Source organism: Mytilus galloprovincialis, chromosome 4, assembly GCF_965363235.1.
Source record: "Mytilus galloprovincialis chromosome 4, xbMytGall1.hap1.1, whole genome shotgun sequence".
Taxonomy (NCBI): Eukaryota; Metazoa; Mollusca; class Bivalvia; order Mytilida; family Mytilidae; genus Mytilus; species Mytilus galloprovincialis.
In genome coordinates, this window is record NC_134841.1 from 74,831,031 (window position 1) to 74,852,684 (window position 21,654).

The following is a 21,654-nucleotide window of genomic DNA, read 5'->3' on the forward strand; positions in this document are numbered from 1 at the left end:
TAGTCTTTAATTTTCTATGTTATGTCTTTGTACTATTATTTGTCTGTTTTGCTTTTAGCTGTTGTCATATTATTTTCAATCTATGAGTTTGAATGTCCCTCTAGTATCTTTCGCCACTCTTCAAAGTTTTTTTTATCCCATCCATAAATGGCAAACGGTAAAATAAGCAATAAAGAGAAAACAATGCATTTCTGTTATGTATAATTTTAAGAGCACCTACCACGTTATATATTTAAGATAAAACGTTGTTTGGATAGGGTAAATTAATTTAAAAAAAATCAAACAAATATATAGCTAAAACTACGGGTACTAGGTTGCATTTTAATTTGAATGAAAAGTAGGTATCCGCAGTCTGCAAAAAAGACACATCTAGTTGGGTCCGTCCTCTGTACATGCATTTAATCTATATATTGGTCTTTTACAGCTATATATGTTGAATTTGTATCTTCTTCATCATCTACATAACATAACAATAAGAACAGTAAACATTATTTATCGCTATAGCTGATATAGGTAATGAGAAATACTAATTTTTTTAAAGTTTTTATGGCAATTTTCCGACATGTTTTTCTTATTTTTTTCAGATGATTTGTTTTAATTGGTATGTTCTAATAAAGAAGGATTCCTATTTTGCAACTTCGATCACGTTTCGGATTGAACCTTATCAAATGAATTGAGTATTAAACTACATTATTTACGATCAATCTAAAAAATTTCGATTGATTTTGAATCAAATTTTTCTCAAAAATATTAATAATTATCAATAATACATCTATAATTAGAGTATTTTTTGGCGAATGGTTTTCGTATTTAAACTTTTGTCGTGGTAACAAAGCCAGTAACATGAAAGATATCTTTAAATAATATTCGTATACAAGCAAAAACAAAATGAAAGTATTCCATGCGTTCACTGTTTTATCAACTTCTGCATAAACATATATACTTTTTAAAAGTCAACATCCAATCATAAATTTAAACGTCATCAAAGATGTCTTTTAATATCAATTGATATATGTTTAAAGTTCCACAAGACCGAAATGATGAATGTAATTGAAATCGTCTTCGACAAGGCCGATTAAACTGCCTCATTTTTAGATTGCTTTAAACGTTATTGTTGCTGAACTCTACTTGTCTTTTTGTTTTTTTCAATGTTGTGTCGTGAGGATGCTATCACACAGAGGAACATCCAATATCTCTTCTAATTCATAATATTAAAAGCTAGAGTTTCGTATGAAGTTAGAACTGAAATTCAGTATAAGTAATACTTGTATGAAACAAAGAGATTAACATCAGTGCTGATAGATCCGTCTGCGTTTGTTGCTGTACATGTGTATACCCCTGCATCATTTACTGTTACATCCATGATAAAGAATTCATCACTGTCTGACATTTTATGCATTCGCCTTTCTTGTGCAGCAGGAAAATCATCAGCGTCATCTTTTGACCATGAAATGGTCGGAGTTGATCGACCAGTAGCTGCACACTCAAATCGAGCAAACTGTCCCTTTTTTACCCAGACGTCAGATGGTGTTTTGATAAAATGGATGCTTTCTGTAAAAATATCTCAAACCAAATAGTTAGTGTTCCTTCCACATTTACTGTGTAAACGATGATGTTTAGTATCAATTTTCATTAATTATGACGTGTGCCACTCAGTATACACCACATTTCCCTTAAAACGGTATCGTATAATGCCAGAGAAAAGAAATAAATAATCTAGCTGCAGGGGTATCTGCTAACTATAAGAAAAACACGTTATTCAATGCCAAATATGAGGAATTGGCTCTGGTGTAAATATAAACTTTCAATCCATGTATCTTTGATAAGTTTATTGAGTAATGCGTCCATAGCAATTTTTATAAGGTAGGTCAGTACAAATCGTCTAATCTCTAACTGTTTCAGTCGTTTATTGAACACAATTTATTGCTTGGAATGCACATATATACAATACATTCACCAAATAAATTTTGCGTACATTTCAACGTTTAGATTTAAGTGTTTCGTAAAAAGTATATCCAGACAAGCGCTAGGTACAAACCAAATTTATAAAATGCTTATTTTGAATTATATAAACAGAAAATAGTAAAAAATGTACATGATGCATCAACATTTCTTTTATATTTTCAAGCTTGCAATGACTGTCTGCTTATTGAAACTTATGCAAGGTCATGTTCTCAACAATGATATAACAGGTCCGACATCACAATTGTCGTCCCTTGATTTTCGTTGTTCACAAATATAGTCCCTAGTGTTGACAGTGGGTTACTTGACATTAATTTTTATACCCCTTCCAAATTTATGTCTCCATGTTTAATGCCTAAAATTGCAAGAAGGGGGGTGAAATTACACTGTATAAAAATTTGGGTTCAGAATTTTAAAGGAAAGTAGTGATTTGGTCCAGCTGAAAAAGGTTGAAAATTAGCACTTCGGAAGCTGTCAAAAGATTTCAAGACGCCCTAAACATAAAATTGTCCATATTTTGAGTTAGAGCCGATGAAGTTTTCTATAATTTTGATATAATTTGTCCCAAAAGTAATACAACACACTGTAAAAATTTCATTGAGAAAGCGTAGGTGGGATTTTTTTTTAATTTTCATTTATCTTCTAAAAGAAATGCACTACGAAATAATTGTGGTCTCGGACCAACAATGATTGATGGTTTCGCCATAGGATTCGATGTAGCATCTATAACTTGTGTGATTAAGTATATCTCATTAATTTTATTATAAATTCCTTTGGACCTAATACTAGTAGATATAAAAATAATAGACACAATTACAGTGAGTTGACTATGTGTGTTACCGTTCACCTGTATCTATTGTTCAACCAGATTTACATCCCAGTTCCTTTGTTCTAACAGGGGTGATCTGAGCCGGATCACCCCTATCAGATCACCCCAGTTTTAGTTTCTGTATTATGCATGCTTTCCTTTGTTCTGTAACATTTTGGCTGAAATGTCAAATCCAGTATAAAACTTATAATTAATTATACGGAGAAGACTATCTATCAAAATTCACGTAGAAAAAATCCAGTGTATATGCTGGGATTCGAACTCAAGACCTTTAGCATATCAAGCCACGACACATACACTTCATCAGGACGACTGGATCTATCAGAAATTTAACATACTTAAAGGAAGCAAGATATTTTTATAACTGGGGGGAGTTGGCAGACCTTTACTCAGTGGCGTTTAAACCCTTTTCGTTAAATAAATTAGTTGTCAGACTGATTGTTCAATTCGATTTTACACTTTTTTAAAGTTGGGCGAGTCGGTTACAAGAGTGGGGCGATTTTTTCATAAAGTGGCGATAAAGTGTGGGCCAATTGGCCAGTGGGGCGAGTTGATATTGTTTGATATCTACTTATCGTGTTAGGGGGTCATATAAAGAGTATGCATCATATAGTAATATATAAAGTATATTATACTGGTTGTGTGTCTTTTTAAAGTAGATTTTATGAATGGTAAATGGTTTTTCGTCTAATCTTAAACAGCTGGGATGTAAAATAGTTATCCCATTCGGACTTGGTGTGTCAGTGTAAGATCATCCCGATGGCGTCCTTATGGGAAAACTATGAATGAAACATTGACAATACAATAGGGACATTTAAATTGACTATAGTGAGTGATAACATTTTGTGAGGGAATTCGATGTTTGCTATACCACTGTTCATTTTAACTCACTTTATGACAAAATCACTCATTCAATCAGAATGAAAATTTATGCAGTGTTTTAAGAAATGATTTTACTTTGTATTCACTTATTGTTTGAGAAACTTTTAGTGTTTGAAAAGGGCGAATTTTCTGTATAAAGTCAATAATTATGTTTATTGCCTTAAATACACAAATGAATGATCCAAAAACTATACCAATACTGAACGACATGTTTATGAAACTAAAGCAAAACTTTTGGTTGATAATTTTTTATTAGTTATTGCGAAAATTGAACTAAAAATATTTGTCATTTTCTCCCTACCCAATTCACCCCTATTTCTTATATGATGTAGACCGGTCATTGTTATTGAATCTTACACAATTTGATTTGATAAAGCTATGTATTTGTTAACCTTACTGCACATGCTTTTCATACATGTATATTAAATAAATCCGAACGTGCATGAATGTGTACAGTAACTGAAATGACCTTAAACTGGGCACTGGACGATTCCACATTCTGTTGTATCAATTAAACTAAAGGTATGATAGATAAGAAAGGCCACTTCTTATATTTTAACAAAATTTTACGAATACACAATTGAAAAATTATTTTTTAAAAGCCTATTGCGAAGAACAAACGATATCTTACAAATAAGACGTTTTGCTTATTACAAAAAACCATTTATAAAAGATAAATGCCAAAATACATTTTACGCACAGCTACACCAGGTAAAAACTATAGTGTTTATTTTAACCAAAAAAGAGCATTTTTCAATTTAATTGAAATATGTTAATTACAATTAATCCCATATAAATAAAGTCAATATAAGTCCGATCTGCATGTTTTTTGACATCAAAAGTCAATATGATCGTTTTAAGGTCGATTTCGTCTACCTCACAAAATCTTGTTAGGCACTATAGTTGGTTTTGTTAGATTTTAAAAATCTATCTTGATGCTACCTGTAAAAAAAATTATTCACATAACCCAAAATTTCAGCATGCATTTTTCTGAAGTTTTTCTTATCCTATCACTTCACCTGTTTAATTGTTACTGTTGTAGTATAACTGGGAAATGTTTTTTTTTAAATTATAAATATGTCATCAAGGCTTCAATTTTTATCTTTTTGTTGAATAACATAATATGCATTCAGTCTAAATTAGTTTATATAGTTTGATTAATGCTAGAATATGACCACTTATATAGGATAACTAGACACAAACTTATTTCATGTTCTTACATTAACTAAACACTGTGAATTTGAAAAAAAAATCCTTTTCTCATGTTTTTTTTATTAGAGAACCCTACAACAGGTAAAGAAATTAACATTGTTATTAGTCTTTTTGTTATGGAAATGGATGTTTTCCGTGAAATAATTGGTCATCCAAATTCTAAAAAGCACAAAATTTAGACGGAAAAAGAGAATTTATTTACTAGATCATTTAAAATTTTAGAAGAAGGCAAGCCAAATCAAGACTATATGTTTTTTAAGGGAATTTAATTGCATGTCATATAATTCACTACATTTCCTCTTTAATGTTTTCATAGTCAAATACTATGAGTGCTTAGATTTTTTGTATGTTTTGTGTTGTATCTCTTTGGCTAATTGGAACTAACTCAAAATAATTTGTTTTTGAAATGTTCCTTGTACAAATTGTTAATGTATATTCCTATTGAAATATCAAAATCCATTTGAATGAACTATTTTATTTACTCTACATATTTTACATCTCATCCAGTATTCCTTTTTCTTTATCTGAAATAATGTATAACATTTTTCCTATTTTATAAACATGATGAAAGTTTTCGAATATTTGTTCACACTTTTGACTATATAAATATCATTATCGAAAATAAAAACTTGAAGGTACATTATAAAGAAATGCACGAAATATAATCAATTTAGTTTTTAGAGAATAAAGTATCTATCTATCTATCTATCTATCTATCTATCTATCTATCTATCTATCTATCTATCTATCTATCTATCTATCTATCTATCTATCTATCTATCTATCTATCTATCTATCTATCTATCTATCTATCTATCTATCTATCTATCTATCTATCTATCTATCTATCTATCTATCTATCTATCTATCTATCTATCTATCTATCTATCTATCTATCTATCTATCTATCTATCTATCTATCTATCTATCTATCTATCTATCTATCTATCTATCTATCAAAATTGATACTGAAGTCACCTGGATAGCTGTTTCACCTGTCACTGACAAATGGACAATACTATATATATATATGATGGTTATAAATTTAAAGAATCATTTATTATTTAAAAACAGTTTTAATTTTCATACATATTAATATGCAGTTAACAAAATATTTTACTGATTAGGATTTTATGGTAAATTTAAGAAATATTATAAATACTGGGGATTAAAAACAATGAAAACCATAAATATTTCTTCCCTTATATTTTTTTGATAGAATAATCCTTGGTCAAGAAAAACTTCAGGAAAAAAGCATGCTGAAATTTTGGGTCAGGTGAATAAATTTTTTTACAGGTAGCATCAAGGTAGATTTTATTTTTACAAAAGCCACTGGTCAATTTAAATATCCCTATTGTATTGTCAATGTTTAAATCTGGTTGAACAATACAGGTACAGGTAAACGATAACACTCATAGTCAACTCACTGTAACACACCAGTCACAGTCTACTACCCAGACACGGATATAACCATCCTCAACTTTTCAACTACTCTTACCAGAAAACTGTAAACTTATAAAATTTCAGGTAACAAGTTTATTTCCAATGTGCAGGTTGTTAGTGAAGAGAAGTACAAACTTTGCGACACAACATCATTACATAAGCTCAAAGAAGCAGACACCTAGTGCAAGTTTTAGAATTGCACGAAAAATCTTGATTCACTTCACAAGGGCCAAACTCCTTTCAGATATCATTCAGAAATAATATCTGTGAACCTCTTTTTATTTGTGCATTACGTGCAATTCTTTATATTTACTAAAACGGCTGACCGCGACAAAGGTTGGTTTCCGCACATGAAAAGGCATGGATCTTGTGTTCTGAGTGGAATGTTTTTTTTTAACTAATAATTGGTTTTAACCTAATTCAATCATACGCAAACTTTTCTAAAGTTTTACCACTTTTCACTAGAAAAAAATTCGACCACCTTCTGAAACCGTTTTGTTTTTTTTTTCTCTTTTGAAATGCAAGGGGGGTAAACATGAATTGCTTTCGAATTGATTATTTTGGGTAAATTACTATATTCTTCTCTTAACTACAGAAAGACAATGAGAAGTGACATAATTTTTGAAGCATAACAATACGTAAGTAATAAATAATTTACATTGTATATAATATATCAGCCAGTAAATCAACAATATTTTGTTCCAAATGTTTCGACGTTATTTTACACATTTTGTTTTATAAAAGAAAATAATATTTTCTTTCACCTTTCGAAATTTATATTTACTCAATATGAGGTTTTGTATACGATCAGTTTTATTTCGGATTGTCATTCAACGAATGACAATTATTAATTCTAAAACATGTATTAAGCAGTTGTACTATTATATAATATTGAAGATACAATATACAATTTTGTAACTGGGTGCTAATACAAAATTATTACAAAACATCACTTTTTCCGGTGGAACTCATAACCATATAACAATTTATAACTTTAAGTAAAACCATTCCTCTAACTGTAATTACTTTACAATAAGCTACTTGACATGCGTACTAATAACCATCTTTCAATTTATTTTCCTTACCGTTGACGGCATTTACTTGAAGTAAGACCATTTTCCTAATTGAATATCCATAAACTTCGCATACGTACTTTCCTGCATCGTCTGGTTTGACATCCTTTAGAACTAAATTCCAGTCGTTTGCTCCTGTTGCATGTTGAATGGATATACGTGAATCAGGAATCACCACGGATTCTTCAACAGTTAATAGTTGTACACCAAAATTACGTATCCAGATCACCTGTATATTGTTTAAATCAATAACAACTTATTTTTGATGACGAATAAGCAAAAAGAGATATTGGGTCAATAGAAAAGAGACAGCAACCCTTAGACAACAAAAGACATCGTAGCTGGTGATTTGATAAGGGTCGTTTGTTTTTGGAGTGATCTTTATAAAAGGGATGTTTGTAGTCTAGAGTATTCTTGGCATATGCACAAATTGTGGTGTGTTAAAGCAAATATACAGCTTAGTGGGGTTCCTGTTTTTCTGACATTGGTTTTCTTTGTTGAGTTTTTTTGTCTGTTTGATGTTTTTTTTGTTCGTTTTCGACAAATGAGTTTGAATATCCCTTTGAAATATTGCACTTGTCTTGAAATTGCAATGATAACTAAACCCTTTAGATACTCAAATAACTTTACAGTAACTTATTAATTGATTGATGTGCTTTCCGTAATGCCGTCTTAATAAAATGTAAGTATATAGTCTCATAGTCTTTTGTTTTGGCAATCGGTTCGTGAATGTGTTTAAACTAAATATACTTATATACTTATATCTTAAGCTTTAACTTTTCTTTCAAATTAAGAAAATCTAGCTTAACTGAAATACGTAGGCAAGTATAAAGAGTGGTTAATTTATAAAACTCCATCCAGTAGCAGTAACATCAATTATAAGTATGCATTGTTTCAAAGTGGATAATCTTGTTTATAGAACTAATTGATGTTTTATTGTGAATATGTAACAAGTGACTTTCCCATTATCACGAAGAGTGGACAATTCAAAAAATGTTGTGCCAAATACGGCTAAGGTAATCTATTCCAATAAAAGTTTGCATGATGTCATTTCATTTGAGAGTTTCCAGCGGAGCTAAATCCCTGAGAGCGTTACGGATGTATCAAATATATGTTTTGGCGATTTTTTTTTATCCGAGCGTCACTGATGAGTCTTCTGTAGACAAAGCGCATGTCTGGCGCACTAAATTATAAGCCTTGTACCTTTTGATAGCTATTATTTATGTGTTTCTCTGTCCTATATGTTCTTGTTTTATTTATATTGTAGTCCTGTCATGTAATGTTGTCATTTTAATGTTATATTTGACATTGTCATACAAGCGGGAGGTTTGACTAGCAACAAAACCAGGTTCAACCCACCATTTTTTTCTCTAAAAAATGTCCTGTTCCAAGTTAGCAAAATGGCAATAGCTATGGTATAGTTTGTTTCTCTGTGTGTTGCATTGTCGTTTGTTTTTTGTTGTTTGTTCACTTCAGTGTTTCTGTTGTTTCGTTGTTGAAATGTGCTATATTGTTTTGTTTATTTGCATAATTCTCTGTTATGAATATTGTTGCATTTATTTGTACTCTATTTATATTGTAGTCCTGTCATGTAATGTTGTCATTTTAATGTTATATTTAACATTGTCATACAAGCGGGAGGTTTGGCTAGCCACAAATCCAGATTCAACCCACCATTTAAAAGAAAATGTCCGGAATATGGTCAATGTTATATTATAGTTCGTTTCTGCGTGTGTTGCATTTAAGTGTTGTGTTTCTGTTGTGTCGATAGTCTCCTCTTATATTTGAAGTGTTTCCCTCAGTATTTGTTTGTAACCTGAATTTGTTTTTTTTCCTCGATCGAGTAATGAATATCGAACAGCGGCATACTACTGTTGCCTTTATTTGTACATTTTATTTTCATTTTACATTAACAATGAAATAGTTAGTTTTACATGCGATTTAAGAAAAAACAAACAGAATATTTCCCACGGTTAAGCGTCCAACAAAGATAATGCTTTAACCTTTTGAAGGATATAAAACGAAAGCTCGAGATACCGTTTCAACAAAACATAACAATCATACATACATTTAGAGATATCAAATAAAATTCATTGGAATCATGACAAGTTGAGTTACTATTAGATAAGCTTTACAAAACCTGTGTATATTTAAATTTTGCAAAGGTGTTTCACCAAAATAACTTGAGATATGGTTGTTTCGCTTTGACAATAAAAACCAAGCTCATAACAAAGTTTACATTTGTAAATAATTTGTTCAGATATAACTTTGAGAAATTTTTGAAGAAGCGTTATGAAATTATATCATGAAATGCGACATACCTTCATTATAAATGGTCTTGATATTTCAAAGATTGTTCTGCCTTTTACAAGGACAAAAACGAATAAGTAACATTTCGTTGTATTAGTAGTTTTGAAACGTTTACAATTCACACACTTACAAATAATCTGCCTGGCCACTTAACAGAACAAACCAGTGTGGCTGTGTCCCCCTCAGTAACATATACTTCTTCTGCTGATGGTTTAAAAGCAGGAGTAGGAATTGGTATCGCTGAAACTGTTATATGCGAAATATATTGATCAAATTTATAGCTATTGCAATCATAAGTTTATATCTCATATCTTGACGCACATCTAGAAATTAGTTATGAAGGTCGGTTGAGAATAAAACTGTATTTATTCCATTATCATTCTGTATCGAATATCTATTAGTTCCTTTGCTTACGGTTCAATAACAGGAGATATGTACCGCTGAAACTGTTATATTCCAAATATATTGCTTAAGTTTATAGAAATTGCAATACAAGTTTATATCTTTATCTGAGTTTTGGTGAACCGTCAGTTTCATTTTACAATGATATTTTTTGGAACTGTTGAAAATTAAAGAAAAATAAATATTGATTTCAAAATGCGGTACTGCTACAAAATTGTTACAAAACATCACTATTTGTAGCTTGTGGAACTCATAGAATATATATCAATTTATTTTTCTTACCATTAACTTTTAGTAAAACCGTTCCTGTAGCGAAAATTCCTTTACCATTTACTTGACATACGTATTTTCCTGCATCGTAGAGTTTGACATTCCTTATAAGTAAATTCCAATCGTTTTTTCTTGAATGTTGAATCGATATTCTTTCATCATAGGTATACACTAATGTTCCAACAGTTAATGGATTCCCATCAGATACTCGTGTCCAGATAACCTGCAAATTGGTAAAGATTATTACAACTTACTTTTTTTTTTATCCCGAACAAGAAAAACAAGATATGGGGTAATAATCAATGAGAAAGCAATCATAAGAGGTGTAATACCACCATTGATTTTTCCTATTAGACTTTGTAATTTGCACTTTTCCAAAAATTGTGCAGATTTTATCTGTGTTTCAAATAAAGAAATACTTGGCATGAGCGAAGATTTATTCTGTCTAGTACTATAGAAAAAATTTCAAAGCACATTTCATTGCATATTAGAAAATAACCATCACTGGAATTTAACCAATCAAAATTCCCCCCTACTTCACATTTGTACATGCTTTAGTAACCATGTAACCTCATGTTTCCAAAATATTGTTTAGAAACCCCAAATAAAAAATACTGGTTCTTTGAAATACCCAAGACATATGTTAATGAACCAGAAATGTTTATTTTGTTATTTTACGTTTTACATACTATTTAATTTCAATACGTATTAAACATGCACATGATCGTTTGTCAACAATTAGGTATATTTCATATTTCTCATACTAGTACAAAATATATAATGTCAACATGTTAACGTAAAGGTTTGCAGGATATCATTTCGTTTGTGAATTTCCAGCGAAGGTAAATCTAGAATAGCGTTTCAGACGCACCCAATAAATACATTATTTCATTTTATATATTTACAATGAAATAGTGAGCTTTACGTGCAATTTAAGTAAAAAGAGGCAAAATATGTATCAGAGTTTAGCGCCCAACAAAGAGGATGTTTTTAAGTTTTAGAAGGAATATAAAACGAAAGTTCTGGATACCGTATGAACAAAATATTACAATCATACATACATTTGTAGATATTAAAAAGCGTTTAATAAAAAAGATGGGCGAAAGATACCTTTAGGGTCATTCCACCATGGCAAGTTGAGTAACATCAAGAAAACAAAACAAAATGCGTGTATATTTTCAATTTTGCTATAGTGTTTCACGTAATGAGTTGGAAAAAACTTTAAATATGGTTGTTTCCTTTCACAATAAATCCAAGCTTTAACTTAATTTACGTTTGTAAGTAGTTCGTAAAGAAATAACTTCGAGAATTTTTTAAAGAAGTGACGTAAGATGATATCATATAAGAAGTAACAAGCATAACATCAAAAAATGTTCTTGATATTTAAAAGATTGTTCAGCCTTTTACAAGGACAATATCAAATAAGATACATTTGATTAAATTAGTAGTTTTGAAAATACTTGGGCTTTCCTACCCCGGGAATAGATTACCTTTCCTCTATTTTGCAAAACCTTTAGGAATTTTTGGTCCTTTCTACTCTTCAATTGCCTATATTTATATACATTTCAACCCTTTTTGTGATTCGAGCGTTACTGATAAGTGTTTTGTAGACGAAACGCGAGTCTGGCGCAAAGACAAAATTTCAATCCTTGGATCTATGATGAATTTATTTTCACATACTTACAATGAGTTTGCCTGGCCACGTAACAGAACAAACCAATGTGGCTGTATCCCCCTCAGTAACATATACTTCGTCTACTGAAGGTTCAATAACAGAAGTAGGGATATGTATCGCTGAAACTGTTAAATTTGAAATACATTGATCAAGTTTATAGCAGTTGCAACATAAGTTTATATTTCATATCTAGAATTCGGGTATGATGTCGGTTGAGAACAAAACTTGAGGACAAACGAAATAACATCCAATTCTCACATTTCACGAACACCATCACGCGGATAATATCAGTTCCACAGAAGACGACAGAGGAGGTTCCGATTGTCGTAACCACGATCGTGTTCTTTCTATCTCGAATGTGACCTACCAAATAAGACTTAATATATAAAAGAAGATGTGGTATGATTGCCAATGAGACAACTCTCAAAGGTTTAACATGTATGGCGTTATAGCACAGGGTGTATTGTGTAATGTTGTATGGTGAATGAAGTAATGGTTTATTGTGTAAGTGGGAAGTTTACACTATGCAAAGACTGTAGGATCAACATATATGTCCGAAGCACAATTGACCTCGTTTAATTAGTCTTAAAGGATTCGTGTTGCTCTTGCTTTAGTTGTCAGTCCTTTACTTTGTGATTTTGAATAGTGAAATGTTCTATCAGTAACAGTTTTGTCTGTCTAATTCCTGAAAATCGTTTGGTCAAATAAAACATTCAATATATATCAGTCAGTTTTAGGGTAAACAATCTTACATGACCTGCGATTTACGAAAAAAAGTAAAATCATAAAAATACCGAACTCCGAGGAAAATTCAAATGACAAAATCAGAAGCTCAAACATATCAAACGAATTGATTACTTTCATATTCTTGACATTGGTTGTATCTTACGGTTAGCTGCAAGTCCATTACCAATCCGTTTTGCCGGATGTTTAAAAGCCTGATATAGATTATGAAAATGTCTTAAAACGGCGAGTGTCTCAAGTGGAAAATTGTCTGTTTTCGAATCACCTGAGATTATACTGGTTTGGTTAAATTCATGTTGCTCATTACATGATATTTTCAGTTTGTTTAAGGTTTATGACCTCCTTCTGTGGCCATATTTGTACGAACTTTTCAAACTCCAATTGTATCAAAACTACAGATATAATGTATAATAGAGATAGTTCATATTGTACATATACCAAAGGGAAACTTGATGAAAAGCATTATTATTTACTATTTTATCGCATTTGATAGAAAAAGAGTAATTTATGGCGAATAAACCAAGATTTTTATAGAAAATCCACAGCCTTTAATACAGAGATTTGTGTAATAAAATTTGAAACATAGATTACTCACTTGCTTTTCTATGATGTGTTAGTGTTTGTTTTTTACACAAAGTTCTAACTAACCTGTAAATTCCAAAATACCTTGTGCTGAGTCACTCAAGTCAAGCGCACCCTAAAAGGTGTACTTGATTTGGTCCATATTTTTATTTTTTTAACCAATAACTACATTAATAAACTTGTTTGAAGGAAATAAATGCTAGCATTACATGCAATAATCCTATATCTATCTGTCATCAAATTGCCAAATATGAGAGTACAAGGATAAAGGTTGTGGATTTTTAAAATATTTTCGTATGTTTAGCAATGAATCAACATAAGGGTACATAATCCTTAATGAGTTTGATATCATCTTTGGTATTTTCCAACTCTCTATTGTATGTAAGTTTGAACTGCAACATGCCTCTATCAACTCTAAGAAATCCAACTTGTTATCAAATGGTTATCTTGTTATGTTTTTCAACAACAGAAATGGTACAATTGTTTTCAAGCGCCTCTGTTAACTCTCAAACGCGTAACTATGCATTAAATTCCAGCGCAAATAGATTACCTTCAAAGGGAACGCCATAACTTAGCTGTTTTGACTTTCACATCACTGATGAGTTTTGTGTATCCGAAACGTTATCTGGCAGTCCAATCTGTTAGCCTTGTATCTTTGATGCGTGTTAAGGTAACCACATGTTTTGTTTTTAATTTCTATAATCTAACTGTGTGTAAGAAGTGACATAAAGTGTGAAAAAAAAAAAATAACATTTTATAAAATGTGCGCATCAAATGCGCTTTCTGAACTATTGAAATAGAATCACCTATGATTGTTTCTAAATGCAATATAAATCCATATACATTGTATTACTTATTGTATCAGCATGCACGTAATGAAAAACAGATGGAGTAATTTTAATCGATTATTCAGTGTCCATACGAATTACGGATACAAATGCATTAGCAATTCTCTTTATAACTTTTATATTTCTATGTGCCGTCATGCATTGTGCCGTCATACAGTTATATATTTGCATTCAAACATTTACTGTAAGCTCAAGGTGTCTACACAATTTATGTTGATTTAATCTCGATGCTTGATTGCATTTTTAAAAATAACTGTTTATTTATCTATTTTGTCCCCAACACACTTAACTTGACGCAGAAAATTGACAAAATTATGAAAAAAAAATATTGTTAATGGGGCTCTAGGGTATTAATCCATTTTTTAATGTGGGATTTCGCTATTTTTCCCCTTTAAATGAACTTTATCATATACTTGATAGAAAAATAAAATAAAAAAGTGGAGTCACTGTTCATTTAAGCTCAAGATCTGCCTACGAAAGAAGTATGCATTTTTATTTAAGTACTTTTTTCAGTTGAACTTATAGGAAAAATAAGAGGCAATATTGAAAAAAAAAAAAAAAAAATAAATTACAAAAATTGCTTAAATTTTTAAGTTGTTTAGTTTAAATACAGCTTATTGGAGATAATAATAAAAAAATAATAGTCACCGTTGAGTTAAAAAAAGAAATTTCAATTTTCAAATTAATGGCATTTTTGGACTAAAGAGAGATAATTTGGAGTTTTTTCAATGATATAAACATTTTAAAAGTAGTATGGGGTCAAAGTAAATCGATTTTTGTACAAGATCATAAAGTAACAACTAAAAGTGTAATAAATAAAATTTGTAATGACAAAAAAAAAATGTTTTTGGTGAAATTTTTGTACCTTTAATCCTCCTTAATAAAAATTGAGATGTAGCAGGCATATTTCATTTTACTTGTCAAATAAAATATGAAGCTCACACATTTTTATACTGTTAACTTTCATGTTACCTTTTTGTATTGATTCATTATTAAAAAAAAAAATAAAAATACCGTGCATTAATAGAGTGGTATAAAATGTTTAGGTTTATGCGATTCTGATGAAGGTCAAATAAGCTTTCTCTTACATTTTTTTTTCGTAGCCAGTATGCTTAAAAGACAAAATTTCCCTCAGGCACAACTAAACAAAGTATATCTTTTAGTAAAATAATCATATTTGCTTCATTTTAAACTTAAACCTTTCAATAAAATTCCCAATTTTGAAATAGACGATTAAAAGGCTACATTTTGCTATTTTTGAGGCATATGTATATGATTTGTAAATTATTTTTCAGAAATATTTGAATCTGACGACCTTTAACAAAAGTAAGAATGAAAATATAAATATAACAGTAATTTCATACCTGTCACTAGAAGAAAAAGCATTATATACCCTTCCATACTTCACTTTTTGAAAAATTGTCGTCGATATAATTTTCAATCTCTCCTTACTCGATACATAAATTGCATAAAAAGTATTGCATATACGTAATATGACGTAAACGATTTATAAACTCTTCGGCTAGAAAATTTTATAACTTATTTGACCGTTGAATTAATGTCTGTAAATGCTATATTCAGTAGTTTAAACACAATAATTGTAATTGATTTAATAAGCAGGATTTATCATTGCTGATGCAATGGTAAAACATGATATTTTAAATGTCACTTGAAATTCACTGACGACAAGTTATAACGGTAATAATGAGGATAATAGTAGTAATTATAATTTCATTTAAATGATGCATCTCACATATTCGAACGATCCTTACATTGAAGATACTCCAGAATATTGAATGTGCTCTTCGTATCTCTATCTTGCTCATGGATTAGACGATCCATGTAATCTTAACGATTGTTAACTTTGAATATCAGTAATTATATACCCTCTGCCCCATAATATGACACTTAACTATCTCAATCGATATACTTTTCCAGCGTCCCCGTTCACCTTTGGCGAATTTCGTACATGTAAGAGAATGATTATCCATTTCTTCATGGTTAAGTACGAGCGACAACGAGTACTTATCATGAAGAAATGGATTATAATGTTCTTACAAACTTAGAATATTGTAAAGTGCTCAAGGAAAAAATGATCTTTCTATGGTTTCTAATTAAAAATTAGTTCCATTGTCAGTGCAATGTTTGCCATTAATGCATGACTTCCTTTATCAGCTATGTCATTTATGTATAAGTTTTAGTGATGTAAGGTCTTTCTTATAATTTTGGAAAATATTAAAGATTGTGATTTAGACATTTGATGACACAACAGTACAATGAACTTGTAAGAAAAGTTTCTTGCTTGTGAGTATGAATGTAAATCATTTAAAATTTTAGCGAGGAATTATTTTTTTGGTTTATGTGCAGTTTCAAGTATTAAATTCAAAATTTGAATTACAACTAAATTTTATTTTAAAGTCTTTGTTAGAACAATACTTTGCATAAGATTTAAGGAAGCAAGACACCGCCCCTCTTTTATTGGAAACTTTTGGTTGATAATTTAGGGATTTACTGAAGCACAAAGAGAGCGGGCCACGCTCATTTTGTAGTCAGTGCACCTCCCCTTTTATAAAAAAAAATCGATCCGTTACTGCAGTTACTACTATTTTTTTAGTCTGGAAACTATTAGAATCCAATGCTTTTGAATCATATTCAAAGTTTAGCCAATTTCATTTTTCAAATGATCTGAGATTTTAAAATAGTATATTTAGATAAAAAGATTACTACATTTTTTTGTCTTACATTGTTTAAAAAAAAATGTTTTGTTTTAGTATAAGTTTGAAGTTATTGCTATTCTCAAATAACGTTAAAAGTTCATATTAATTTAATTTAATTGTTTACTTGTTTCAAAATTTAACTTTTAGTCAGAATTCATCACAAATTCTTTTAAGCTGATAAATGTGCTAGCCAAGGCTCCGCGTTGAAGGTCGTATATTAACCTATAATGGTTTGCTTTCTTAAAATTGTTATTTGGAGTTGGCACTCACACCAAATCTTCCTATATCTATTTGGGGCATTTGTAACTCATGGTTTTGATTTGTAAAAAGGCCTAAACAAAAGGTTAATCCTCTACTAAGAACTGATTTCATTCATTCTTCACAATTATGAAACACCGAATCCTACAATTTCATTGGACGAGAGGACTTTTGCTATATTCTAAATTTACGCAGAACGCAAAAATTACTCCTACAGGATAATAATCAAGACAGACTAAATTAGATACGAAACAAGATTGACGATCACTATCACGGATTGGTTGACCTATATGTTATGTTTATTTCTTGACTCAGAAAAAAAGTAAAATCACAAAAATACTGAACTCAGAGGAAAATCTAATCGGAAAGTCCATAATCACATGGCAAAAACAAATGACAAAACACATCAGAAGAGACACGTTTTCGAGATCTAAAGACACCACAATAGTCTCTCATTTGTTTTCACTTGAGTTTCATTTTCTTAATTTTACCATGTTTTACTAAATAATAACTTGTATACCAATTACCGTATAACGTGCTATTTTCGAGGGTGTAAAGTTTCGCCCTCCAACCAATTTAATAACTGGACCTTTCCTTCGGAAAACCCAGTCAAGATAACATTTTATACCTTTCTGTTTATTTTATTTATTTCTTCTATATTGTTTTGTACACAAATCAGGCCGTTAGTTTTCTCGTTTAAATTGTTTTAAGTTTGTTATTTCAGGGATTTTTTATTCTTATACGGCATTGGTGTTGCTCATTGTTGATGGCCGTAAGATCATCTATAGTTGTTAACTTGTTATTCATTTGAATCGACTGGAAGTTGTCCCATTGACAATCGTGCTACATCGTCTTATTTCTACCTGGAGCATAATTTATTTTTCTAATGGCTCATTTCTTGTTCTCCAATCACTTTCTTTGAATTCTCTAATCTTTTACATATTTTGTTCAATATCTTTCTAGTACTGTCCTTATAATACGGGGACCATGATAGATTTGAAGTATCTGTAACTAAGAATATTTTTGTACAAAATTTCTGTATATCATTCATGAAAACAAATAGTCTACATCATATAATTATAAAAGAAATGACTTGACTTTATTGTCGAGAGTCTACAAACAAAGTTTCACAAATTTTATAAGTCTTAGTTCATATAATCCAAAATGGAATTAAGCTCCATTATATTGATGATATGCACTATAAACGTGTGGAGAGATAATCATTTTAACTTTCGTAATGTTCACAATGCTTATAAGTTGATACCTCCAAATATTCTACATATTTCTTTGTTGAATTTTCTATGCTACATGGACTAAATGTCAGGATGAAGGCACTGTACAAGCTACACATGTTCGAAACAGTAAAGTTAGATTAACAATTGTCCTTCCCTTTGATGATCATGATTATTAAATTAACTTGACAATCTATTGATATTTTCTGTACACTGATAAAAATGATGACAGTCAAGGACAATTCTGAAAACACAGTTGTTGTTTAAAATATTGTGTAAATTAGGCATTGTTTAAAATATATCTTGAAAATACACGACCAATGCCATCATTATGCATCGTATGTCTATAAAAGACCTATAGGAGTGCGATGGGACAACGTTATGTCTTGATTCTGCACCTGCAATGTATATATCCCCTTAAAATATGTATAAAAAGATCACTACTGTATGATTATGCTTTCCCCTCAAAAAGCTTATAAAAATCTACAACCCCCAAAGAATAGAATAAATAGCCCCCCTCTTTCCAAAAGAAAAGAAGATATTTTGAGATGTAATAAATCATCTAGTGTTACATACCACTTGTATTGTCATAGAATGATTTAAAATTCTGTATAGAAACTAAAAAAATATAAAGGGTAACACAACATACGCTTCTGGCTACAGTGCAAAATTGTTCTAATCATTTCATTCCTATAATTATTTGAATTCAAGTAGTTAAAAAGTTGCATCGAGTATATAATAGTACTTGAACATGTCTTTTGTATTGTTTGGTTGAAGATTTATTGACCAATACCTAAACGTTGTCTAGATATTGTCCTTATGTCTTCATTTTTCTTTAGATCATGGTGTTGTCGTTGTCGGTTTACATAATTATTTAAGAAAATGGATATTCATAACAAGTAGAAGAAAATCTGTCAAGCCATTGTTATCAAATGACCAAAAGACAAACAACAGTCTACAAAACATTAATTAAGCATAAAGAACCCCACCAAAAACCTTTCCAGCACTTCGGTATATTACACAGATCTTGCACAAGATGTGGCACCCGTCAGAAACTATACAATCTGTTTCCCTTTCTTAATCACACTGGTAATATTTTTTGTTGTATTATCAATATTATAGTAGCCAATATGTTAAATGATAATAAGTAATATCTCAGGATGCAGAACACATGTTTCTGCATGAAATAATTTATGTAAACTATGAGTTTGGGAAAGGTATCCAATTATGTTATATACTTAGTAGCATCACCACAAAATGGATCAATATATCTTATGGGACCTAACTGAGCTCCCTTGTCGACCTCTTCTTAGAGAAGCCAGATCATATTTCACATTCAGATATAGTAATAATGTTCATTTTATTAACAATTCAAACTTTTTGATTGGGTTCCATTACTTTATCCTCAAGAACTTGAAAATAAAGAAACAACAGACTGGTTTCCTCTGCCACATATTTAAACTTATCCCTTGAATTTGACATGAGTGGTCACCTCAATACTAAAATTTATGACAAACTACGGTTTTTAAATTTCAAATTGTAAATCCCAGTATTCAACTTCACTTTCATATGGGATATACATTTCCCAACTCATTCAGTATTTACTAGCTTGCAGCTGTTATTCAGACTTTTCAAAACGTCACCAGTGTATGAACAGAAATTTGATGAACTAGTGTTATGAATCGGAGTATCCTCAGACACTTGTAAAAAAACGAGAAGGTCAGAGAAGCCAGATCATATAATTTCACATTCATATATAGTAATGGTGTCCATTCCATTAACAATCCGTTTTTTTTATTGGGTTCTATCACTTTATCCTCAAGAACTAGAAAATAAAGAAACAACTGGACTGGCTTTCTCTGCCTCACATTAAACTTATAACTTGAATTTGACTTAAGCGGTCATCTCAGTACCATAATTTATGACAATAGTTATTAAGTAGGACCAGGATTATAGTTTAATACGCCAGAGACGATTTTAAATTTCAAATTGTAAGTCCCAGTATTCCAACTTCACCTGCATATGGGCTATACATTACCCAACTCATTCAGTATTCACGAGCTTGCAGTTCTTATTCAGACTTTACCAAATGGCACCCCTGTTTGAGCAGATTGATGAACTAGTGTTATGTCAAAGAACATCCTTTCATCGGAAGATATCAAAACCTTGTTGATAAATATTTAGTATCAACTTTACAAATTATACATGATGCCTCTTAAGTAAAGATTCTAATCACAGACGTTGTTTATATAAAAACTACAGTTTTAATTCCCCGATGGTATCACCAGTCTAGTAGTGCTGACGTGAATTAACATTGATATGGTCATATTTATTGTATATTAACTGTGTACAAAAAGTTTGAATTTTAGATATACTAAGGCTTTCCTACCTCAAAAATAGATTACCATGCGATATATGGCAAAACTTTCAGGAATTTTGCTCACCAATGCTGTTCAACATTGTTCTCTATTTGGCCTTTTAAACTTTTTTGATTCGAGCGTCACTGATGAGTCGACGTTTTGTAGACGAAATGCGCATCTGGCGTATATTCAAAATTTAATCCTGGTATCTATGATGAGTTTATTTATGTTTCTATAAAAATCACTATTTTTTTACGAGCTTTGCACTACGTTTTTGAGAAATAGATACTAACCTAAAACCGTAGGATCCTTTCGACCAGATTTCTCTTTTTTGACAGCAACATGAAAAGGCTTATTTTCCGAACGATGATCTTTTATAACAAATAAGATGTCTTTTTAAGGAAGGTGCTAGTAGATAAAAAAAAAGTAAAACCTTGGTAGCATCTCACTTAAAATAAGGAATAACCGGCAAAACTGGGAACCCCATATATACTTTTACAGCATCTACGAAAGAGGTTATTTTAGAAAAATATCACAAATTCTTATTTATACATCATTATTTAAATAAAAAATCTTTATTGACATATTTGCTTGTTTTCATAATGGTTAAGATTATAACACAACGTTGTCCGCTCTACCCCTATTTTGACATTTTTACCAATTATGTCTGTTTGTTTTGTCTTACACTATTAGAGATCTTAATAGTTTTTACTCATTATGAATGTATACCTGTCATAAGGAGTTCAAATGTAATTATTCCAAGTATATTTAATTCCATTTCACACTAGTTGTATTTTGCCAAGGTTTTTTTGTTAAATGCAGTTCTTTAGCAACAAACACGTAAAATTCTTAACG

The 21,654-nt window shown here is 30.6% G+C and overlaps 1 protein-coding gene across 3 annotated transcripts; it reads right to left on the minus strand.

Annotated features, from left to right (window-relative positions):
• Window positions 1-301: 301 nt before the first annotated feature.
• On the minus strand, window positions 302-21,640 carry LOC143072952 (leucine-rich repeats and immunoglobulin-like domains protein 2). Of its 3 annotated transcripts, none has more exons than XM_076248128.1 (6): window positions 21,529-21,640; window positions 12,068-12,183; window positions 10,396-10,606; window positions 9,842-9,957; window positions 7,414-7,630; window positions 302-457 (listed from the first exon to the last, which is right to left on the minus strand). In XM_076248128.1, the coding sequence occupies exons 1-6, from the start codon at window positions 21,575-21,577 to the stop codon at window positions 399-401; spliced, it is 768 nt and encodes a 255-aa protein (XP_076104243.1). In that variant the 5' UTR covers window positions 21,578-21,640; the 3' UTR covers window positions 302-398. The 3 variants fall into 3 exon arrangements, with proteins under 3 accessions (XP_076104243.1, XP_076104240.1, XP_076104242.1); XM_076248125.1 differs by lacking the exon at window positions 302-457 and adding an exon at window positions 1,235-1,551 and having other exon boundaries at window positions 21,529-21,592; XM_076248127.1 differs by lacking the exons at window positions 302-457; window positions 21,529-21,640 and adding exons at window positions 1,235-1,551; window positions 15,597-15,756.
• Window positions 21,641-21,654: the final 14 nt, after the last annotated feature.